Below are 26,407 nucleotides of genomic sequence, written 5' to 3'. Positions count from 1 at the left end.
CAAAGGTATAGCACAAGGAATATGGTCAAATAGTATTGTTAATAGTCTTGTATGGTGACAGAAGGTAGCTATACTTGTGGGTGAGCATAGCCCATTGAGAGTTGTCAAATCACTATGTTGTACACCTGAAATTAATGTAATCTTGTGTGTCAACTACAACAACAAATTTTTTTCTGTGACTAAAACTTTTAAATAAAGTCTCTAAAAAATAATAATTTAAAATGAGACTGAGATCAAAAAGAGAAAAAGGTTTACCCACCATTTTTATCCCTCTATTGTGGGGAATAAGCTTAGGAATTTCCTGGGCTTGCACTGATGGGTTAACAAGATTAGGTAAATAGGTACAGAGAGGGCTGGGCAAAGGCCCCAATATAGAACAAAGGTATATGAGGTAAACAAGATTAGGTATTCAGAGCAGAAACGTCCCCTAATTTAGTACTATAGCAGAGAGCTGTTTTCACAGGAAGGAAGGACCAAATTAGGTAAAGGGGTAAAAAGGGCTACAGACTGCTTTGGGGTGAAGTTGCCCAGAGTGGAGCTGCTTAGCAAAAGAAAAGTGCCTTTTTGACCCTGAGGTAGCCCGCTCTGTCTTATTCCCTAGCCGAGGTAAGATAAACACAGAGCCTGGTGTCTGCTGTTAACAACCATCTGCCCAGTGTCAGGATTTTGTTTTATGTTGACCTAAACCCCTAACACCATATATCTTCAAAACCCCCTTTCCCTCAGCTAATGAGTCAATGTTCACAGATTGATTGTCTCTTTGTGCATGTCCATCGTGCTTGTAAGCCTTCTGATCTTAATAAACACAGAGTAAGTACCCTTATTTAGGGCTCCTGTCTTCTCCCAGACATTAGCCATCTCTTGTATTTAATCCTGCATCCTGCTTTCTTGCTAAACAAGAAAGAACTCTAGACACAGAGTCTACGACACTATCTTTTCTAAAACTTTTTTCAATTCACATGCATGGCTGCTAAGATTATCAGTCTAAAAATATATTTGCATCTCCTGAGGAAATTAGAAGCTTTTACTTTAATAGCTGAAATATTTGTAATTAGTCCCATATAATCAAGTTTAACTTAGGTACTCATTATAAATGTCTCATTAATATAATTAAACTTCTTTTCAATTTCTTTATATACATCAGGTATACAATACAAGCTGAAAATGGGGGCACCAAAATACTATGTACCAAAGAGTAGAGGACTTCCTTTTATTTGCCTTAAATGTTTTTTTTTTGTTTTTTTTTTTTTTTACAAATAGTTTATTCTCAAATTAGTTTCTACATAACACTCAGTGCTCATCCCCAAAGTGCCCTCCTCCATGCCCATCCCCCCATCCCCCCCACATCCATCAGTCCTCAGTTTTTGTCAGCATTCAAGAGTCTCTCATGGTTTGCCTCTCTCCCTTTCCCCCACCATTTCCGCCCTTCTTCTCCCCCTTGTTCCTCCGTCAAGTTGCTCCTAATCCTCCTATACGTGCAAATTTCAAAGGATGCTTCCTGATACTTTCACAGTTCCAGGGTTTTATATATCATATTCACTTCAGACTGCTCCAGTTTACTAAATTAAAATCAAATCCTTCTCAGATTTGTTCTAAATCATTTAGTTTCTGCCTCTTATTATTAGCTGTCCTTCCCTGATCCTAAGCTACAGCAATTTTAGTATCATTAGAATACTAGTTCAAATGACCTTCTGAGCATCTTTTCCCTCGTATTGGTCATGCTGGACTCTTAACGCACTGGACCAGAAACTGGTAAAATATGGCCAGGGGTTAACTGAACATGCTGCTTATTTTGATATTTAATTAAATATTTATATATTTAGGTATTTTTTTTAAGTTTATTTATTTTTAAGAGAGAGAACAGGTGGCACACAGGAGTGGGGAGATGTGCAGAGAGAGAGGGAAAGAGAATCCCAAGCAGGCTCCAGCACTGAGTTCGGAACCTGACCTGCGGCTCAATCTCACAAGCCCTGAGATCATGACCTGAGTCAAAATCAAGAGTCTAACGCTTAACCAAACTGAGCCACCTAGGTGCCCAAGATATAGGTATTTTAATCAGTTATTTTAATTGCTTCCATGCTCTACATAGTCCCTGCATTAAAAACATAAATTCTTCCTAATCGTACACTGATAGAGCAACCCCAAAGCAAGTTCCCTCGGCATAGTATCAACTTCTTTTTCCTGGTAATCCCTAACTTTCTAGATTCTATCACACTTAAAAAAAATATTTCAACTAAGCTAAAAAGGAGTCAATTCATACTCATCTTTACAACCGAAAATCACAACATCTTTGTTCTTTACCACATACTGACAAACTTTACAAGAAATATGCTTTGGAACATGTGGGGAAGAACTAGAAAACCTAAGCCTTGTATCTAAAATCAAACTACACCTAATGCTGGATTATAAAAATCAGCAGAATATATAGAATGGCTTTTGTTCCTTCTGTCTTTCTTAAGCCAAATTCCTGAGATCCCTCTGCCTTAAGACTCTCAGACTTGCAGCTTCATTTCCTAGCAGAAGTCAGTCAAGGAACAAGATTCAGTAAACTACACAATGTTTGCTAGTGGACAGAGTCATTATATTTTAAAAAGCAACAAAGAAGGTTGTGGGTCTCTCTTCCACATGACAAGAGCAGGTAACTAACAGCAGTCATGTCCACAGCAAGTGGGAAAAAGCCAGGCTATCACTACTTACCTCTCTCCTTCTCCCTATACTTCCTTTCAGACACCAAGCTTGAGCACTACTTTATTAGTATCTCTTGTTGCCTCACTTGTAACAATTCCCCTGGGACTGTCTGGCAGGTGTTAGATGTGCCCTTAGTTAAATTATAAAATAGATTATCTGGCTGATATCTCAATGTTCGCAAAGAAGAGGGAAAAATACTGGCAGGAAGAGGACTGGTGAAAGGACTGGTTACAGTCTAAAACTATTTAGGACTAAATCAGCTGAAGAGTTCAGTCGCGGGGCGCCTGGGTGGCTCAGTCGGTTAAGCAACCAACTTCGGCTCAGGTCATGATCTCACAGTTCATGGGTTTGAGTTTCACGTGGGGCTCTGTGCTGACAGCTCAGAGCCTAGAGCCTGCTTCGGATTCTGTGTCTCCCTCTCTCTCTGACCCTCCCCTGCTCGTGCTATCTCTCTCTCAGAAATAAATAAAACATTAAAAAAATTTTTTAAAAAAAGGAGTTCCGCTGAGTTCAACAGACTTCTCTACTTACAATCCTGGGCTCAAAGTTTCAGCCAACAGTAAAATATAAATATCTTAGTAAAGATAGAGGTATTTACATGATAAATGTAAAATCAAGTATTACCTATAATTTCTGATTACAGCTCCACTATTTTCTATGGGATTTAAGACAAATGCATAAAAATAATTATAAATCTATGTTAATGGATACACAGTATATAAAGATGTAACATGTGACATCAGGAACATAAAATGGGAGGGGTGGGAGTAGAGTTTTCGTATACAGTCAAAGTTAAGTTGGTATCAATTTTAAATGGATTGTTACAACCTTATATAACCTTAAGATGCTATATGTAATCTCCATAATAACCAATTATAAAGTATCTCTATTATGCACACATTGAAAATAGAAGGGAATCAAACTACATCACAACCAAAAATCAACGAAATGAAAATGAAGGCAGTAAGAGAGGAAACAAGGAATAAAAAAGTAGTGGAATATATGGAAAGTAAATCACAAAATGACAAAAAGTCCATCCCCATCAATATTTATTATAAATGTATATGGGTTAAGCTTCCCAATCCAAGATATAGATTTAAAGAATGGATTAAAAAAACAGGATCCAACTGTCTGCCTAGGACTCAGTTTAGATCCAAGAGCACAAATAGTTTAAAAGTGAAAGAACAGAAAAAATATCCCATGTAAATAAGATAAGAAATCAGGAATAACTGTAAGAAAAGCAGTCGAATAGACTCTAAGTCAAAATCTGTTACTAGAGACAAAGAACATTATATAATGATAAAAAAAAAGGTCATTTTGCCTAGAAGATATAACAATGAAAACATAATGTGCCAAACATCAAAGCTCAAAAATATATGATTCCAAATTGACAGAACTGAGTGAAGAAACAGATCCATAGTCACCATGCTTCAATAACTCCCTTTCAATAACTAATTTAACAACCAGGGAAGATCAACAATGGAGGACTAGAAAAACGGTATTGACAAATTAGACCAAAGAGACATACATAGAACATTCCCCTCAAAACAGAATACATGTTATTCTTGAGTGCACACAGCACATTCTCCAGGACAAACTATATGTTAGGCTACAAAACAAGCGTCGAAAGTTTTTAAAAGTTTGAAATCACTGAAAGCAACTTTTCTGGTCAACAGTGGAATGAAAGTAGAAATCAACAGAAGGAAAAAAGCAAAATTCACAAATATATGGAAACTGATACACATTAAACAATAAGTCAAAGAAGAAATCGTAAGGAATAGGAGAAAATATCTGAGACAAGTAAAAATGAAAATACAACATATCAAAATTTATAGGATATAGCAAAAACCATACTGAGAGAAATTAACATAAGTAAACATTTATGTTAATAAAGATCTCAAATTAAAAACCTAACTTTACACCTTAAAGAACTAAAAAAAGAGCAAACAACTCCAAAAGTCAGCAAAAATAAGGAAATAAAGAGCAAAGAGAAACAAAATAGAGAAATGAGAAATAGAGAAAACCAACAAAATCAGTAACTGGTTCTTCAAAAACATCAGAATTGAACTTTAAGTTAGACTGGGGGAAAAAAAGAGAGAGAGAAGACTTAACCAAAATCAGAAATGAGAACAGGGGCATTACTACCAATTCTATTCAAAGAAGGGTGATTGTCAGACAGTACTATGAACAATTTTACACCAACAAAGTGGATAACCAAGATGAAGTAGAAAAATTTCTGGAAATCTAAACCTAACAAAACCCTAAACTGTGAAGAAATAGAAAACCTGGAGAGATATATAACTAGTATGGAGACTGAATCAGCAATCAAAAATCTCCCAATAATGAAATGTCTGTGATCAGAGGATTTCACTAGTGAATTCTCGCGAACATTTAAAAAAGAATACAAAAATTTTCTCAAACTCTTCAAAAATTAACAAGAATTGAACACTTGCAAAATCATTTTTAAGCCAGCATTTTTCTGATACCAAAGCCAGACAAAGACACAAGAAAATGAGACCAATATTCCTTATGACCACTGATGCAAAAATCCTCGACAAAATTCTAGCAAACAAAACTCAACAGTACATAAGAGGGTTATACAGCACGACCCAGATTTTATTCCTAGGTTGCATGGATGGTTCAACATATAGAAATAGATCACTGTAATACACCACATTAATAGAATGAAGGAAAAAATATACAATCATCTCAACTGATGAAAAAAAAGTATTTCAAAAACTTCCACACACTTCCATGATAGAAACATCCCACAAATTAGGAATAGAAGAAAAATAGAGGAAAATTACTTCAAAATAATAAAGGTCATAAGTGAAAAATACCCATAGCTAACATACTCAGCGGTGAAAGACCAAAACTTTTCCTGTTTGCTCAGGATAAAGGATGTCCATGTAAAACACTTCTACTCAACATAGTAATGGATATTCTAGCCAGAGTAATTAGTCAAGACAAAGAAATAAAAATTTTTCATTGAAAAATTGAAAACAAAGAGTAAAACTGCCTTTGTTCAAAAATGAAGTGATCTTATATGTAGAAAATCCCAGCAGTTACATGCATGTGCACGCGCACACACACACACACAAAGTTAGAAATAATAAATGAATGCAGCAAAGTTGCAGAATATTAAAATCAACTCGGAAAAATCAATTTCTATACAGTAACAATAAATATAATTCAAAAGGGACATTAAGAAAACTCCATTTACAACAGCATCAAAAAAGAATAAACTTAACCAAGAAAGAAAAAGACATACACTGAAAACTACCAAAATGCTTCTGAAAGAAATTACAGAAGACACAAAGAAATGGAAAGACGTCCCATGTTCATGGACTGGAAGACTTAATATGTCATTTCTCAAGTATTTACAGATTCAATGCAATCCATATCAAAATCAAAATGATATCCTTTATAACAAGAGAAAATGCATCCTATAATTCATATGGAATCTCAAAGGACACTAAACAGCCAAAATAATCTAGAAAATCAACAAAGCTGGATGACTCACACTCCTGATTTCAAATCTTACTACAAAGTTACAGTAATCACAACAGTATGGCTCTGGCATAAAGATAGAAAGAGACAAAGGAAATAAAACAAAAAGCCCAGAAATAAACCCTCATATATATCGTCAAATGATTTTTGTTTTTAATTTTTTTAATGTGTAGTTTCGAGAGAGAGAGATAGAGAGCAAGCGACAGAGACAGAGTGGGGAAGGTGCAGACAGAGAGAGACACAGAATCTGAAGCAGGCTCCAGGCTCTGAGCTGTCAGCACGGAGTCTGACGTGGAGTTCGAATTCACAAACAATCTTGAATTCACAAGATCATGACCTGAGCTGAAGTCGGAGGCCTAAATGACTGAACCACTTGGGCATGCCTCAAATGTTTTTCAACAACATTACAAATACTATTCAATAGAAAAAGGACAGTCTTTATAATAAATAGTACTGGGGAAATCAGATATCCACATGCAAAAAAAGAAGCTGGGTCCATACCTTATACCATAGCCAAAAACCTCCAAATACACCAAAGACCTAACTAAACATGAAAGCTTAAAGTATAAAAAACCTTGTAAAAACTATACAGAAGTTTCATGACATTGGATTTCACAATAATTTCTTGGATATAACACCAAAAGCACAGGCAATAGATAAATGGAACCTTATCAAGTCGATACTACTGGAAGCAATTTACATATTCAATGCAATCCCTCTCAAAATAATACCAGCATTCATCAGAGAGCTAGAACAAACCATTCTAAGACTTGTATGGAACCACAAAACACCCTGAATAGCCAAAGCAATCCTAAAAAAGGAAACCAAAGCTGGAGGTATAATTATGAACTTCAAGCAGTATTACAAAGCTATAATCATCAAGACAGTATGGAACTGGCACAAGTCCAGAATAGAGAACCCAGAAATGCACCCACGGACATATGGCCAAATAATCCTTGACAACCCAGGAAAGAATATCCAATAGAAAAAAGACAGTCTCTTCAGCAAATGGTGTTGGGAAAAATGAACAGTGACATGCAGAAGAATGAACCTGAACCCCTTTCTTACACCATACACAAAAATGAACTCAAAATGGATGAAAGACCTAAGTGTAAAACAGGAAGCCATCAAAATCCTAGAGGAGAAAACATGCAACACCTCTCTGACGTCAGCCCCAGCAACTTTTGACTTGACATACCTCCAGAGGGAAGGGAAAGAAAAGCAAAATGAACCACTGGGACCTCATCAAGATAAAACATTTCTGCACTGCAAAGGAAACCATCAGCAAAACTAAAAGGCAACCAATGGGATGCGAGAAGATATCTGCAAATGACATATCAGATAAAGGGTCAGTATTCAACATCTATAAAGAACTTATCAAGCTCAACACGCAAAAAAACAAATAATCCAGTGAAGATATGGGCAAAAGACATGAATGGACACTTCTCCAAAAATATCCAGGTGGCTAACAGACATGGAAAAAATGCTCAACATCACACATCATCAGGGAAATACAAATCAAAGTCACAATGAGATACCACCTCAGACCTGCCAGAATGGCTAAAATGAACAACTCTGGAAACAACAGATGCTAGAGAGGATGCAGAGAAAGAGGAACCTTTTTGTACTGCTGGTGGGAATGCAAACTGGGACAGCCACTGTGGAAAACAGTGGTTCCTCAAAAAATTAAAAAAAGAAGTACCCAACGACCCAGCAACTGCACTAGTAGGTATTATCCAAGGGATACAGGAGTGCTGATTCAAAGGGGCACATGCACCTCAAATGTTTATAGCAGTGCTATCAACAACAGCCAAAGTATGGAAAGAGCCCAAATGTCCATCAACAGATGAATGGATAAAGAAGATGTGGAATGTATATACAATGGAGTATTACTTGGCAATGAAAAAGAATGAAATCTTGCCATTTGCAACAACTTGGATGGAACTAGAGTGTATTATGCTAGGCAAAATAAGTCAGTCAAGAGAAAGAAATATATGATGTCACTCATATGTGAGATTTAAGATACGAAACAGATGAACATAGGGGAAGAGATGCAAAATAGTATACAGAGGGAGATAAACCAAAAGAGACTCTTAAATACATAGAATAAACTGAAAGTTGCTGGCAGGGTGTTGGGTTGGGGGGAAGGGGTAAGGGGAAGGGGCATTAAGGAGGACACTTGTTACAATTAGGACTGGGTGTTTTATGTAAGTGATGAATCACTAAATTCTATTCCTGAAATCATTCTTACACTATATGTTAACTAACGTGGATTTAAATTTAGAAAAAAAAAATTGGACTTTATATTTAAAACTTTTGAGCATCAAAGGACACTCTTCCAAGAGTGATAAATAATGGCGGCGCCTGGGTGGCTTAGTTGGTTAAGCATCTGACTTTCACGTAGGTCATGATCTCGCGGTTCGTGGGTTCGAGCCCCTCGTCGGGCTCTGTGCTGACTGCCAGCTCAGAGCCTGGAGCCTGTTTCAGAGTCTGTGACTCTCTCTCTCTCTGACCCTCCCCTGCTCATGCTCTCTCTCTCCCTCTCCTAGAAATAAATTAAAAAAAAAAAAAAAAAAGAGTGATAATGAAATCCAAAAAATGAAAGAAAATATTTGCTATTCATCTTTCTGGCAAGGAGCTAATATACAGAATATATTTAAAAAACAAAGCAAAAAAACCCCAATTATAGATGGGCAAAGGACTTGAATAGACATTCCTCCAAAGAAATGTGTCAACTGCCAAGAAATACCTGAGAATTACCTACTCATTAATGACTAGGGAAATGCAACTCAAAGCTATAATTAGATACTACTTCACACCTATCGCAGAGGACAATGTTTAAAAGTAAGAAAGTAAGTGTTGAAGAGGTGGTGAAATAGGAACCCTATGCACTGCTGGTGGGAAGATAAAATGGGATAGCAGCCATGGAAAACGTAGGGCAGTTCCTGAAAAAATTAAAAATAGGATTATCATATGATCCAGCAATTCCACTTCTGGATATATACATACATATATATATTCGATTAAACTATATATATATATATATATATATTTATTTATTTAAAGTAAGGACTTGAACAGCTAGTTCTCTATCAATCTTCCCAGCACTGTGAATGTAACAGTATTGTTACAAGAGCCAAACTTCATTACAATGACCCAAATGTCCATTGACAGATGGACGGATAAAATGGCACATGTATACATGCACAATGAAATATTTTTCAGCCCTAAATGAAATTCTGACATATGCTACAACATGGATCAACCCTGAAGACAGTATGCTATGTGCAATAACTCAGACAAGAAAGGACAAATACTGCATGATTCTATTTATATAAGGTACCCAGAATAGCCAAATTTAGAGAGATATGACATACAATGGTGACTGCCATGGGCTGTGGGTACTGTGGAGTGGGGTGTTATTGTTTAATGAGTATGGAGTTTCAGTTTGGGAAGAGGACAAAGTTCTGGAGATTGAAAGTGATGGGGTCACCCAACAATGTGAATGTACGTAATGTCTCTGAATTATACACTTAAAAAAGGTAAAGTTTATGTTATGTACATTTTACCAAACACACACACACACACACACACACACACAAAATCAATGAAATATGGTATTTCCTTAGCTAAGGAATTTCTAAGAAAATCTACAATCACATAAAACAGACAATACATACTTGGGCATCCTTATATCCATGAAAACCATGGCCTTAGCAAGTTCCACATTGAAGTGCATAGGTATCAAAATATGTTGTGTAGATACATTAAGTTTTCGAGCTTCTTTCCAATTATCACCTAATTATGGAAAACAGTACTTATTTATTTAGCACATGTATAATTTCAAAAACACATTAAACCTAAAATTACTATAAATACTTAGTAGTCACATACTGCATGACATGGGAAAATCTTCCTACATCCAGATAATCTTAAAGCCACCTTCCAAGGTACACATAATCAACAGGTAAATTCTTTTCCCTTTCCTTATTTTCCTTCTACTACTTTCAAGACTCTGTTTCAACAGGAAAAAAATGGTTACTAAAAACCAACAATGTAATTTAGGGGAGCCTAAGTGGATCAGTTGGTTGACCATTTGACTCTTGATTTTGGATCAAGTAATGATCCTAGGGTCATGGGACCAAGCCCCGCATCAAGTTTCATGCTGAGTGTGGAGCCTGCTTGCGATTCATATTCTCTCTCTCCCCCTCCCCTCCTCTTCCTCCCTCCACCCCTCTTCCCAGCTTTTGTGCTCTAAAATTTGAAACAAAACACCAAAAAATCCCACCAACAATATAGTTTAATCAAATCTGCTGTGCACCCATTTACAGTTGCTACACCAACCAGACTACCTTACCCAAAAAACAACATGGCTCTAAGGCAATAATGAAAAAGGCAGAGAAAAGCACAGCTCTTCTGTGTTAATAAAAGCTACCAGTTATTTAAGGTTTGTTAACAGCCATTCTTATAGGCAATGTTTAAATTTTCATTTAATTCTCACAATGATATTTAATCATCCCATTTTAAAAAACACACTCACAGGAATTTATAACTTGCTTATGATCAAAGGCTAGTGTGTGATAAAATCTGAAATTCATGTCCACTTCTAGTAACATGAAGTCTACGTGACAATGCATTTTCATATACATTACCTCATTTGAACCTAATCATTCCATGAGTCAGATGAAGTCTCCAGTCAAGGAAAAACAAGCCAATGAAGGATTAGATGTAAAGAAAGGTGGCAAAATGAACTCTTAGAATTTTTTAAATTCCAACAGTATTGAGATAAATATTTCCACTTCTCAATTCATAGAAAAAAAATATTCAGAAGCACATCATTCAGTATTTATCAAGAGAGTTAATGGCAATTACCTAAAGTAACCCCAATGTCAAAACCATCTTGCTTAAATAAGATTTAATTACTTTAGAAGAGTGCATGCTTATCTAGAACAATTCCAAGGAATTCCAATAATTTTCAGACAATAATGGAATACTGTAAATTTTTTTTCAAAAGGCATCTCAATATTAAGTACAGTACACCTCGAATATTAAGTACAGTGCATGGACAAAAAAATGTAGCAAACATACCAAAATACTATAATTTATTCCCAAAGAAAAATGTATGGATTTCCTATTAACAATTTATATTTGCCACCCACTACACTTCTGGGCTTCTTCTACACCAACTAGAATCTGACAAAAACAGAAATCAAGTTTATTATCTCAAAGCGAATTTAGTTTAAAAAAAAAATAAAAATGTACCAGTACTATATAAATTATTATTTTTAATAACCACTATTTGGGGTTCTCATTGCTTCCTTTTTTATTAGCTCAGATAATTAATATTTGACAATATACACACACCTACAGATCTCTAGGACAGCCACCAATCGAATTCTGTTGAATTATCTAAATGTTTACCAACACCGAACACTCTGGGGAGTCAGAAACAGTATGACGCAGTAGAAAAGAGGGCTCAACTAGCCTTGGATCTCTACCTACTTTAGTGGCTCTGTACAAGTGAATTTTGACGGTTGACTTTATCTTAAAACGAGATGTGGATCAGAGACTCCTGATTAGTACACCAGAGCGAATGGGGTGAAGGTGTGCTATGATACCCTCCTCAGTCCTAAGACCCTCCTCAGTCTCTGTCTGGCTCTTTATGACCTGGGCGGTCAGAGGCCCTAGACTGGTTGCCTCTGGACTTGAACAGCTTCTTGTGATTATTTTGTACAAAACAAATATTTTAAATGTGTACCAACGTTTTCCAACCTTGTCCAAAGGATTTCTCAATCTCCGCACTACTGACATTTGGGCCAAATAAGTGTGGTGGGGAGGCTTTCCTCTACACTGTGTGATGCTTATTAGTAACATCCCTGACCTCCACTCACTAGATGCTAGTAGTGCACCTACTCCTCAGCTGTGACCATAAAAATGTCTCCAGACGTTAATAATGTCTCTTGAGGGATAAAATCAGATACCTGAGATATTGGTCCTTGGCAATATCTACTATTACTTTTAAAAGAAATTTTTTTTTAATGCTTATTTATTTTTGAGAGAAAGAGAGAGACAGAATGCAAGCGGGGAAGGGGCAGAGAAACAGGCAGGGAGACACAGAATCAGAAGCAGGCTCCAGGCTCTAAGCTGTGAGCACAGAGCCCAAAGTGGGGCTCTAACTCATGAGCTGTGAGATCATGACCTGAGCTGAAGTTGGCCATCCAACCAACTGAGCCACTCAGGCACCCCTATTACTTTAACTTTTTTTTTTAAATGTTTATTTTGAGAGGGAGCGAGTCAGCAGCGGAGGGGCAGAGAGAGAGGAGAGGGAGAATTCCAAGCATGCCATGTGCTATCATCGCAAAACCCCATGCAGGACTTGAACTCACTAACCATGAGACCTTGACCTGAGCTAAAATCAAGAGTGGGACAGTCAACCAACTGAGCCCCTACAGTTACTTCTAATTCAAAAATATAAACGTTCTAATGTATTTGGGATGATGGTCTTCAGAGAAACTGTCTAAAAACCAAGTTAATCACTGCAGACAAATAAATCAATAAATAATGCATAATATACTTACCAACTGTGCTGTAAAGCAGCTGTATGCTTGTAAGCTGAACATCAAAGGAATCATAAGCTCTATGCATTATCTCTTCAAGTTTGGCTCCACCTTGTTTCATATCCGGTAATTCCAAACGACTTTTACTTGTCACCTTGAAGTTAATTTTAATAGTTTAGATAATGCAAAATACTTTAAAATGAAAATGTAAAGTTTTTATCTTTAAGACTATTAACATAAAAATTTAATAGAAGATAGACTCATAAGCTGAGTTACAAGGCTAATAAAAATGTATTTACCCTTGACATATGTAACCAGGTATAAAGAAAATTTTTACACATTAAGTTATATTTCTCAATTGCATATATTAACAGAGGAAAACCAAGCCAATCCTAGAGAATAAAATATTTAAAACTTTTTAAAATCTGACAAGAGCCTTTTTATTAAAAACAAAATTGAGACACATGCAGCCTACAAAATGTTTCTATGGCATGATGGCAGATATTTAGATAATTCTGGATTCTTCTTATAAAACTAAGTATGAGAATAGCTGACCTGTAGCCCAACTTGACCATTATATGACCCCAACTAAGTTATATTTGTACCACCCCCTTCTTAGTGTACAAGACACAGTACGTTTTTCACTTAAACATCCTAGAGATCACTCTACTGCAGTATATAAAGACCCATTCATATGTATACGTGTGTGTGTGTTTATCCTAACATTTTCACCTCTATTTTGTAAAGCTCATGTGCAACAGACCATCAAAACTGATGATCTCTGAAAGGCAGGTTAAGCAAATTGCCTAAGGTCACAAAACTAGACACCTTACTCTCGATGTTGTGCTCCTTCTACTGTACCACACCACCCTTGAAACGATTCTATAACAAAAGTGAACTATGAATAATTAACTATATAAAGCTTACTATAAATATAAATCCAGTAAACATGTACATCATTACCAACTGAAGAGTAAAAACATAGAATAAAGGACAATGCCAGTATCAAGGAAAGGCATATATTTGTTGGGTAGCCAGAAAGCATTCCAATATTACCCATCCCTCTTGGGTGTTTAAGTTGTTATAGCTATTTAATCTACACTTAATGATCTAGAATGATGTGGGCCAAGAGAACTTTCTACAAGGATGGCATTATTCTCTCTGTATTGATACAGTAGACACAAGTCATTTGTGACTATTTTAATTCTTGAATGTGGCTCATGTGACTAAAGAACTAATTTTTTTATGTTATTTAATTTTAATCATTGTAAACAACCATGTGGCCAATGGGTACCTTAGAGACCATGCAGATCTAGAAACAGACACACTAAAATAGTCTCTATTCAAAACTGAGGAAGAACAGTGTACATAACTGGATGGAAAGGGAAATGACTTAGGTAAATAAAAGACCGTCTCTCAAATTAAGATTACTTAACAGAACTATTAAAACATCAATATCTAAACTTATATACACAAAAAATTTAAGAAGGATAAAGATGTATTTGAGTATTTCCAGAACTCTCTCCCATCTCATATATTTTAGTCAAGTAGTAAATTTAAATGGAAAAGGAGATAAACTCCTCAAGCACTACTCTCAAATTCAACAAATATAATTTTTAGGTTCACCCCTCACCTGCAGATTTAAAATGATCATTTTGCTATTAGAAGTGTAGGGAAACTACCTAGTTAATTAAAGCTTCACATTATGCACAAGAAAGGAAGAATTCTCAAATCCTAGAAGCTATGTAATCCTATAATCAATATAGCAAATCAAACGGTTTTAAAACAAAATACATTTTAAACAAGGAAATAACTTAAATGTCATAATATAAAACAAGTATTAGTATATACCTTTAGATGACCAAGATCCAAAAGAAGTAGGTTTGACGTAGGGCTAAAAATTCCATCTTGTGGGATAATAATGTATGAAGCCTTCAAATTAATTTTGAGATCAAGAACTTTCTGTGTTTCGATAATATATAGTAGACCTGCAGGAAATTTAAACAAAAAATAATGTGAAATTAGTATTAATTTTAAAAATATCTTGAGCAAAATATTTTTAATATAAAATAAAAATATTTGTTAGTCAATGTGTGTGTACACTCACTCCTAATAGGAATGCAAAATTGGAATGATTCCTCAAATAAATGTATTTGACCCACAAACTCCATTTGAGTAAAACCAGGTACAAACATATTTTTAAAAATTATGTTCTATGAAACATTTAATAATCTTGGAACTTAAGTACAGAACTGACTCAAAGCACAATTTTTCCCCCCAAAAGATCTGTATTCAAACACAGACAACACGGTTTTACTGAGGTTTGCTTGCTGAGGCAGGTATGATAGTCACAAGCAGCAGCCAAGAGGGACAATCTAGCATTCAAGATTCTGCATCTCACTGTTAAGAATTTCTCTACCCTCATTTCCATTTTGTTGTTAAGATTTCCTCATCCAAAATAATCTGTTTCATGTATTCCTGATTCTACAAATCCAAGTCCCTAGGTATTCCCAGAAGTCTTACCTCCCAGCCTTACTTTCAACTAAGGTTTCCTTGATGCTGGGAAACAGTCTGTCTAGTGTGTTTCTTAATGGACGAGAGGGAAGGTGAACTTTGTTTTGAATGTAAGTCTCCTTACTGTGTCTCTCCTCTATTTCCCATTGCACTTAGAACAAAATCAAGTTGTTTAAAATGACTTTCAAAGTTTTGTATTCCTGACCCTATGCCTGTTTTTTTTTTTAACTTTCCTTTTTTTTTTTTTTTAAAGTTTGCTGATTTTGAGAGAGAGAGAGAGCACATGAAAGCAAGGGAGGAAAAAGGATAAGAGGAGAGAGAATCCCAAGCAGGCTCCACACTGTCAGCACAAAGCCCAATGCTCATGAACTCTGAGATCATGACCTGAGGTGAAACCAAAACTCAGATTCTTAACCAACTTGAGCCACCCAGGAGCCCCTATGCCTGCCTTTCTAACATCATTCGACTCCTCCTCACTTACTACATTAAAACCAATCTCCTGCAACTTCCAAATTCACCAAATACTGTCCTGAGTTGAGGCCTTCACAGTTTACCCCTGCTTTAAAGGCTCTTCCCTTTATGTTTCAGCGGAGTGGCTCCCACACACATATCTGGTCTTAATGTTATTTTTTCAAAGATATTCTCTGACATCATCACCAAAACTATACTGAGCTACCCATTATTCTCATGTCCTTCACAGCATGTGGGCCTATTATCAATTTGTTTCTTCGATCTGCTCCAAATTCAACCAAATTGCCTGCCCTGTGAAAGTGGATCTGAGCCTTTTACTTTTCTGTTGCTAATTAGTCCTGAAGGAGACAGCAAACCCTGGTGAGGCACTGCAGGAAGAAAGGGTGTTGCTTGCTAGTTTCAATGTGCTCACTCAGCAATATCCTGCAGTGGTGTGACTTTCTCCAAAACCAGGCTCATGCTGTGCACAAGGATCAGCAGCATCCAAAAGCCATCCTTTCCCCAAGCCCCCGATCAGTCTGTAAGCTGCTGTGTCAGTTTCACAGCAAAAACGATCCAAGGAGACACAGTCCCGTGAACAGCTTTCCCCATCGCAGCAGAGGTCAGAGTTCCAGAATGTTTCAGAGAGCCAAGTTTCCAACCACGTTCTCCAACATGGGGACTACAGTGGCTTCTCTGCCAGCTAGTGAGTCATAGCTGTGCCTTCTTCAACAAGGTCTGAATCTCAATCCTGAGAGACAAGGATCTCCTGCTAGGAAATGCTATGTCAGCATTATGGCAGTAGATACATTTTTTTTTTAATGTTTATTTATTTATTATGAGAGACAAAGAGAGCTAGCAAGGGAGAGGCAGAGAGAGGGAAAAAAATCCCAAGCAGGCTCCACACTGTCAACACAGAGCCCATCATTCTCATGAACTAACAGATCACGACCAGACCCAAAATCAAGAGTCAGATGTTCAACCAAGGTGCCTTGGCAGTAGCTACTTGTTACAGTTACTTCTCCTGTGTTCTTTAAAATTAATCTTTAAGTGAATTTAAAAATTTTTAAGTGGTTACTCTTTATTTTATATCTGTCCTATCTTAAGATTATAAGATCCATTGATCCATCGATGGGCAAAAACTACTTTTGTTTTTATCACTGCTGTGCTCTCCAAAACTTTAGCAGTGTCCAATATAGATTAGGCTCTTGATAAATACTTGACTGAGTAAATAAATGATATCATTGAGAGAAAATGACTGTGATACTATTCAGAGAGCTTTACATGTCAAAAAAAGGGTTTTACTCAATGACCAGATTTGTCAAAACATTTAACAGTAACTAACTACATACACGTGTGTAATCTATAAGCTGATCCCCCTACTTGACAAAAAAGGAAAAGATCTGAAAACCTTCATTCCTAAGAAAAAATGAAGAAAATAATACAAGAAACAAATCAGGTTATACAGGAAGAAGATAATAATAGAGGCTAATATAGAAAGAAAATCAAAGAAAAGATGGAAGGTGGGAATGGATGAAGAACCAAAATATACAGAGCTCTTAACAGGTAAGTCTCTTCCCAAATTAGTAAATTTTAAGTTTCTGGAAAAATATTAAAAACGATTTACTGAATTTTTAAATTAAATTCAAAAACACAGTAGCACCCCACTTTTTCTTACAATTAGCATTTTATTCTACATAATGATAATTAATACTATTTGTGTACAGAAGAATATACAATTAGAAGAGACTTCAAATAGTAAAGTGTGTTACCTTTAGAAGGTAAAATTCTTTTTTTTTATGTTTATTTATTATTGAGACAAAGAGAAACAGAGCATGAGTTGGGGGGGGGGGGGCAGAAAGAGAGGGAGAGACAGACTCCAAAGCAGGCTCCAGGCTCTGAGCTGTCAGCACAGAGCCTGACGCGGGGCTTGAACCCACGAACCGTGAGACCAGAACCTGAGCTGAAGTCAGACACTTAACCAACTGAGCCACCCAGGTGCCCCTAGAAGATAAAATTCTAAAGACCTCCACTTTCTAAAATATTTCTATATAACATCTGAAGTTTTTATACAGCGGATATTTACTGTTTTTGTAATTCTTTCCTAAGTTAAAAAATAAAAAGCTTAGGAAAACCAATCTTAGGAAAAAATATGTCTAAAAATCTGAAGGAATATGGTAGGTTTCCAACACAATGCATTTATATTTAACAATAACAAATAATGGTTTCTGCAATTAGGAAGAATCAATCAGAAAAAAGGCCTGACCTTATGCTTATGAATTCTACTGAATATGCAATATATCAATACACAGAGTTTGAACTATAGATTACTTTAGAAAGAATAAAAATTTAATATCTTTTATTAACTAGTCAAGTGAATGTGGACTGTGAGAAAACTTTAAACACACCAATTAATGCACAAGTAAAAAGGAAAGTACTGATCATTAGAAGCTAGTAAGTTTCATAAAACAGACATCCTATATTAACTAAATTCCTTCTTTACTAAGTTTTTTTTTTCACTTTTACTGAACAGATAAATGAGACGTTTAGCAACTATTCCAGATGTAATATACCAATAATTGAGCAATGCACTTAAAGTCATCCTTTACCTTTTTTTTTTAATGTTTATTTTTTTGAGAAAGACAGAGTCGGAGATGGAGCACTAGTGGGGGAGGGGAAGAGAGAGAGAAAGAGACAGACAGACAGACAGACAGACAGACACAGAATCCAAAGCAGGCTCCAGGCTCCAAGCTATCAGCACAGAGCCTGATGCAAGGCTCAAGCCCACAAACCATAAGATCATAACCTAAGTCTAAGTCAGATGCTTAACCAACTGAACCTCCCAGGTGCCCCAGTCTTTCTTGAGAGAAAATCTGAAAATATGAACTACATCAGGCACAATTAGTCACACATCCACAAATGGTATTCTGAGATTTCATGAACCTGAGTGGGGAAAAATTACATTTTTATTTTCATTAACTACTGCTGATGTTTACTATTTTCTTCTATTATTAATGTACACTTCACACTGCAATACTTATGACTCTGTTACTGGCAGAAATTGTGTATCATTTAATTCATATTCCTTCAAATAACTGAAAACATACTGAAGTTTCATTTATACCTGCCACTACTATAAATGTATGGTAGCTTTTTGCCAACTGTTAATTCTTGTTATTTTAATGCATAAAGAAAAGCAGCTCTATTACTACAGACACAAATTTGAGGTTCTTAAAAATATTACTAAACTATGTTCTACTATAATTTATTGTCTTTGTAATTCTACACAGTCTATGTACTTAAAACCATTATTTTGAGAAGGGATCTCTGGGCTTCACTGAACTGTCAAAGGTATCCATGACACAAAGAAGATTATAAGAACCCCTGAGAAGTCAACTGATATTAACTCATATTACCTAGAACATGATACCCTTTTATCCTAGGCTTTAAAGATCAGACTCAAATCAACAACAACAAAAATAGAAAATGGATCAATCTAGCAAGATGAATTTTAACAAAGATGAAGTCTTGAACTTAGAGTAAAATATTTAACTAAATTTCCAAATCCTGGTAATATGAATGAGTACAGAGCAAGACCTATTTTTCCACTACAAGCAATAAAAAAATGCTTGATATAAAACAAAACAAATAGCAACAAAAGACTTACTAAGAAATACCAAGGAGGCAAAAGAGTAAGGCCCAGAAAAATTTTTTGCTGAAACCTTGTTTTTGCACCTGGTAAGCTTGACTCTTTTTCACAGCCTCAGAGAGCACACGAAACAGAATACAAAGGTGAGGAGTCCACCAGGGGTTCTTCTCAAAAATCTAGAATCTCAAAAGATACACATTCAAGACAAGAGTAATTCAGAAGTTAAATATTCCTCCCTCTAAAACTTACTCTCTGAGAGTGCTGATGTATAGGGGCACATGTATCCCAATGTTCACAGCAGCACTCTCAACAATAGCCTAAACATGCAAAGAGCCTAAGAGTCCATCAACGGACGAATGGATCAAGAAGATGTGGTTTATCTATACAATGGAATAATACATGGCAATAAGAATGAAATCTAGCCATGGATGGAACCTGAGAGTGTTATGCTGAGCAAAATAAGTCAAGCAGAGCAGGACAGATACCATATGTTTGCACGTATAGGTGGATTAGGAGGAACTTATTAACAGAGGACCATGGGGGAGGAGAAGGGGAAAAATAGTTGGGGAGAGGGAGGGAGGCAAACCATGACTCCTAAATGCTGAGAACAAACTGAGGGCTGATGGGGGTGGGGGAGAAAGGAAGGGGGATGATGGGCATGGAGGAGGGCACTTGCTGGGATGAGCACTGGGTGTTACATGAAAACCAACTTGACAATAAACTATTTAAGAAAAAAAAAGATAAAACTTACTCACTGGGAAATGGAAAGAAAGCCTAAGAAAAACTGGGAGATGGGAGTAGTATCCCCCTGAACTGTAACCACAATACAGTCCTCAAGTGGGTACACAGCCCAACATTTCCTTGACATTCCAAAACATATCGAGTAATGACTTTAGCTAAAGTGGTTGTCTACTAACATGCCCAAGACAACTGGGAAAAGAAAATAAAATTCTTCCCTGAATTAAATTTAATAAACCTAGTTTATCCTAGAGTCCAGAGAATTCTCCCGAATAACTATATAAGAAAAATGAAGAGCTTACAATCAAAAATCACCAGGTATATCGAAACAAAGGTTACCAGGAATAAGAACCAGCCAAAAAAAAAAAAAAAAAAAAGACAGGTGGAAGAAAAACACAAAAGTCTTTACTTAACGGAACTATCTGAATAGAGAAATATATGGTGAGAAAGAATTTCAAATAACTACACTTAAGCCATTTGAAGAAATAAAAGACAAGCTTAAAGATATCTATGGGAAACAGTGAAATCTAAAGAATGGCAAAGTAGATTTTAAGTATAACAAAACAAATCCTAAAATGAAAAATATCACCATTAAAATTCAACATAAAGATTTAATGGCATATTAGATACAGCTGAAAAGGATCTCAGTAAATCAGATATAAAGTAAAAGAAATTACCCAGGGGCAGCTGGGTGACTTGGATGGTTAAGCAGTTGACTCTTGTTTTTGGCTCAGGTCATGATCTCACAGTTGTGGGATTGCTGCTTGGGATTCTCTCCCTGTCCCTCCATTTCTCTCTCCTCTCCTCTCCTCTCCCTCTCTCTCTCTCTCTCTCAAAATAAACAAACATTAAAAAAAATTTACCCAGCACATAAAAAGTGGGAAAAAACAGGAAAGAAAACAGAATATAGAAGAATAAAAGCTAGAGTAAGAAAGGCTAAAATACACTAATCCAAAGTTCCAGAAGAAAAGAATTAAGAGAAAAAAATATATGAAGAGTTAATGGGTAGAAATTTTGTACATGAATTTTCTAAAATTCATTTAACCTACCAATCCTCAGATTCGTCCACAGCTGGATATATCACACTGAAACTACAGAAAATAAAAGATGAAAAGACAATCTCAAATGTGAGAGAAAACGACATACAATCTACAAAGCAGCAGCCAAAGACACCTGAATCCTCTGATCAGTAAGAGTTAAGACACAATGGTCCTTCAATCTTGAGAAGAAAACAACTGTCCAACCTTAAATTCTGAATCAGTGAAAGTCTCTCTCAAAACTGAAGACAGCAACAATTTATTTACCACACCAAAACAAACCAAAAACAAAACAAAAACCCAAATGAGCTTCAAAAGAAAGGAAACAGTTCCAGATAAAAGGTGTGAGGTGCAAACAGGAATGAAGAGTAAAGAATGTAGTTAATATGTAAATCAAATAACATAGGCTACACACAAAAACAACAGTCTTATAAAGCTTAAGAAAAAAACAGTGTCACTATGAGGTACACTTACAACTAACACTGTATGTCTACTTTAATTTTAAAAAGGAGACACATAAAACAAAGAAATAACAAGAGCATGTAAGTGATGAGGATGGTAAATGGAGTCCAAGTGTTCTTAAGTCCTTGTAATGACTGAGAGAAGGTAAACATTTTTGTTAATATTTTGTTAATATTTTGAGGAAAATGTGCACTGTAATTACTAAAGTAAAAAAAGAGACAGAATGTATAATTTTCAAATGGTACAGTGAATGGAGTGAGGGGGAGAAAATGCTATAATTTATCCAAAAAAAAGGCAAGAAAAAAAAAAAGACTATGAATATAGACAAAAATATTCCACTATATCTTGTTGACATGACACATCTGAAAACAGATACAGGATAAAACAGCCAAGAAAGGCGCACATAAATTCTAACCAAGAAAAAACAGAATATGCATAATAATATAAGAAAAATAAATAAATAAAAAGATTATAAGGGGAGAAAAAACATTACTAAATATATACAGTTAACTTAATACAGATAAAAGATTTCACTTACTGGAGAAAAATACTTTATACCTATTGACAACATCAAATCTATAAAGAAAGAAATGATAGATCTAAAAGAAATAAACCAATGTACATTCACAATGAAGTATTTTCATTTATGTCTCTAAAGAATTATTGGAATATGATGACAAAAGGTAAGGGAAAAACCCATTAAGGGATTTGAAGTACATGATACTTTGTAATTATTATTATTTTTTTTTTTTTTCTGAGAGACACCGTGAGCAGGGGATGGTCAGAGAGAGAGGGAGACACAGAATCTGCAAAAGGCTCCAGGCTCGGAGGTAGTTGTCAGCACAGAGCCGGACGTGGGGCCCGAACTCACGAACTGTGAGATCATGACCTGAACTGAAGCCCGACACTAAACCGAGTGAGCCACCCAGGCACCCCTGAAGTACATGATAAATAGATGCTAAGAATACAGGTATGAAAAATATATGCTTTTCAAACATGTGAAATATTTTTAAAATTTTTTTGTATTTTTGAGGGAGTGTGTCAGCATGAGCAGGGAAAGGGCAGAGAGGAGAGGGAGACAGAGAACCCAAAATGCGTTCTGCGCTATCAGCGCAAAGCCTGACACAGGCTCAAACCCACAAACTGCAAGATCATGACCCAAGCCCAAATCAAGAGTCAGGTGTTTAACTGACTTAGCCACCCATGTGCCCCTGTGAAAACATTTTTTAAAATTACTATATACTGAGTCAGGAAGCCAGTATCAAGAAATTGCAAAGCACTACAATCAAACAGACCAACTTTATATCATCTATGTATTTAAAATATATCTTTAAATGTGTATATATATATTTATTTTTTAATATTTATTTTTGAGAGACAGAGTATAAGCAGGGGAGGGGCAGAGAAAGAGGCAGACCAGGCTCCAGGCTCTGAGCTGTCAGCACAGAGTCCAACTCGGGGCTCAAACTCATGAACCATGAGATCATGCATGACCTGAGCCTAAGTCGGATGCTTAACTGAGCCACCCAGGTGCCTTTAAAAATATATATATATATTTTAACATTTTAAAAATGGAATCTGTAATTTAAAATCATTCACAATGAAATCTCCAAAACCATATTGTTTTACTGATCAATTAAGCTAAATACTGAAGGAGGAAGTAACACCCAATCTTATAAAGACTCTCCAAAAGAATTTTAAAAAGACATAATTTTTATTTTCTGAGGCCAATATATTAAAATCTGTAATTTCTTACATGAAAGGACAATGACAGGTTTATTCCATCATGAAAAGAAATCCAAAAATCCTACAAAATTTATAATTAAGTTGAATGGTCATTAAGTTTGAACTTTCTGAGTGTGAGAAATGATTGGTCTATTTGAATTTAAATAGAAAAGTACCAATTAGTGTAAACAAACCTGTATCTAGTCAAGAAGCATAAATTTAAAGTACAGTTTACTAAAGTAAAACATGACTAAAAGCTTAGTACATGATATATTTCTTAATACAATAACATCACTACTGGCACGCACCTGTTGCTGTCTTGTCACGAAATTCTTCAAGTTTCATCAATGTCGCTGAAGTAAGCTGTGCTAGATTTACCTCTTTTGGAGGTCTGAAAAATTCCACAATACTATTCACCGTTCTCTGTTAAAATAAGTATCACTAACATTAGGCACAAACTCAAAGTAAACTGAAATCCATTAAAACTTAGGTATTTAAAAATGCTTACAGCATCATATATCATTTCTAGAGGTTCAGCTTCTATGATACACCTTTGAGCAGCAGTTTCATCTATCGGATTTATCTCGAATACAATTTGGAAGAGTGACGTAGCATCATCCAATGAAGAAAGGAGGCGAGGTTTTGTTGAATTATCTGGTAAGCCAGTAACATGAAATGAATCAATTTTGGTTTCAAATCTACATGAAAAAATACAGACAAAAATTAGTTATCAATGCAATTTTCAAGTATTTTGTAAACTGAAAATAAAAATGAAAACAACTTAAATTTGCATTTCCTGCTACTCAATTCCATTCATATCAGAGAAAATATACAACTGTTCGATCTCAAATGACATAAATTAATTCACAAACAACTCTTTTCACATGTTGATTTCTACATAAAAAAGTTATTTGAGAGTTAGGGGTTTCGAGTTCCCAATAAAGGAGTCTGGAAGTCTCTACTAGATACAAACAAGTAAAAGGCTGACCAAACTCTTCTCGGATATATAAGAGAAGGGATGACACAACACAAGTCATTGCCCCCAAGACTGGAGACACAGGTGAATACAGGGAGTCATACTTACAAGAACAGAAACGTGAAAGAAAACTACCACATATACCAAGGCCAAAGTTGGAAAACCTGAACTGTTTCATTCTCCTAAATTGTTGGAGATTTAGTGTGGACAATTCTGAGGTTAAAAACTCTAGGGGGACTCAGTAATAGGGGAGGCCCCACAATATTTTAAGATACACCTCCAGGAATTAGACCAGGCTGCCACATAAATACTGGAGAAAAATCCCCTTGTGCTAGGAAATGGCAGAGGAAAAGGAATACAAAGGACTGTGTTCTTAAAAAGGCATGCCCTATGGAGCAACTAGTTACCCAGAGCCTAACCTGATGAACAAAAAGCAGAATAAATGCAAAAAAAGAAAAAAATTCCCCTAGACATATTTTCAAAACAAAAAAATCACCCTGGAAGAAACCACCCTGAAAGAAACCAAAGAAAAAGAAACACCTTATATAGAGAGGAACAAAGCTAGGAATTATATCTGCTTTCTCAGAAAACAGATAAGCAAAAATATATACAGTGAAAAATTTGAAGTGTTAAGAGAAAAAAAAATCAAACTTACTTTCTCCTTCAACAGTGAAAATAAAAACTTTCTAAAATGAAATTGGAGGGAAACTCTTGCAACTAGACTTGCCTTTTGAGAAATATTTAGAAGTTATTTAGGAAGAAAGAAAAAAATGTGAGAAACTCAGATCTACATAAAGAAACTAAAAGTACTAAAGAAGGAAAAAGGAAAGGTAGCAGAAAAACTTATGTTACTTACTTTATTGATCTAACAAATTAGTATGTTCTAAATAATAATAACTTGGTTATGTATGCTTACATGTATCTCATGTGTGTGTATATATATATATATAGGGTCACGCATGCTCATGTAACAAGTGAAATGAATAACAACAATGATACAAGGGGCTAGAAGGAATAAAGATATTTTTGTTCTTATAAAGTATTCACACTACCCATGAAATACTATGGTGTTATTTGAAACCAGACTTGGATCATTAGAAATGTATACTGAAAACTCTAGGTCAACTACTAAAATGAGTATGGGGTTTCCCTCTGTGGAGATATAGTGACCAGATAGGGGTGGTGATTATTCAACATTATGAATATATTAAATCCCATTGAATTGTTCTTTGGGGGATGATTTTATGTCAATTTGACTTCTATAAGGAAAAGCTAATAAAATAAAATTACTGAAGTATTGAATGCATACATTACTAAAAAAAAAATCCTGAAATCACTAACCAGTTAATGAATGATACATGAAAAAGTAACCTAAGCCTAAACCAAGAAGAATAAAGAAAATATAAAGGTAAGAGGATAAATTAAGAAAATAGAGAATAGACAAGTATTGGGAAAAAACAAAGCTTTTTTATGGATCAACAAAATTTACCTGAAGAAAGAAGAGCAAAGACTCAAAAAAAAAAAATTTAGAGGAACAAAAAGACATGAGGTTTCACAGAAAGAAAAAGGGATTGTTACATGGTGTTACTGCAACCAACCACATGCCCACAAATTAGATAGCTTACATTAAATGAACAAATTCCTAAAAAGAAACAAACTACTGAAACGGACTGAAAACATAAAAACAGTATCTAAATAGACCTAAAAACAAGATTAGATTAAGCATTAAAAACTTCCCACAAAGTAAAACTAAGGCCCCAATGACATTACTGGTGATTTTACCAGCAAACATTTAATGAAGAATCAACGCCAATTCTTTACAAATGATTCCAAAGATGAGGGAACATTTCCTAACTTATTATATAAAGACAGTATTATCGTCATACAAAACGACAAAGCCATCACAAGAAAACTATAAACATATTCTCTTATGAACACAGACATAAAAATCCTCACCAGCAAACCAAATCCAGCTGTATGTAAAAAAGGTTACACATATGCCCAAAAGAATACATGATTATTTTATCATCTGAAAATTATTTAAGGTAATAAATCATTAATCAAAAGAGTAAAGAACAAAAACTCCACAATCATCTCAGTA

At 35.4% G+C, this 26,407-nt stretch overlaps 1 protein-coding gene across 4 annotated transcripts in view; it reads right to left on the bottom strand.

Annotated features, from left to right (window-relative positions):
* VPS13A (vacuolar protein sorting 13 homolog A) overlaps nucleotides 1-26,407 on the bottom strand; it is a 228,593-nt gene that overhangs the window by 144,716 nt on the left and 57,470 nt on the right. For all 4 annotated transcript variants that reach the window (XR_005530230.1, XM_039242171.1, XM_039242174.1 and 1 more), the window contains exons 18-22: nucleotides 23,839-24,028; nucleotides 23,639-23,753; nucleotides 14,607-14,743; nucleotides 12,777-12,909; nucleotides 9,879-9,996 (exon numbers count right to left, since the gene is read on the bottom strand). Coding sequence is in view for 3 of the 4 variants with exons in the window: in XM_039242171.1 (XP_039098102.1) it covers nucleotides 9,879-9,996; nucleotides 12,777-12,909; nucleotides 14,607-14,743; nucleotides 23,639-23,753; nucleotides 23,839-24,028 (693 nt within the window). In the remaining variant the exon portion in view is untranslated. The remainder of the gene's footprint in view (nucleotides 1-9,878; nucleotides 9,997-12,776; nucleotides 12,910-14,606; nucleotides 14,744-23,638; nucleotides 23,754-23,838; nucleotides 24,029-26,407) is intronic.

The sequence above is a fragment of the Hyaena hyaena genome, unplaced genomic scaffold (assembly GCF_003009895.1).
Source record: "Hyaena hyaena isolate Hyena2069 unplaced genomic scaffold, ASM300989v1 scaffold_206, whole genome shotgun sequence".
Classification (NCBI taxonomy): Eukaryota; Metazoa; Chordata; class Mammalia; order Carnivora; family Hyaenidae; genus Hyaena; species Hyaena hyaena.
Note: the sequence above shows the minus strand (reverse complement) of the source record. Positions and strands in the feature narration are given on the sequence as shown.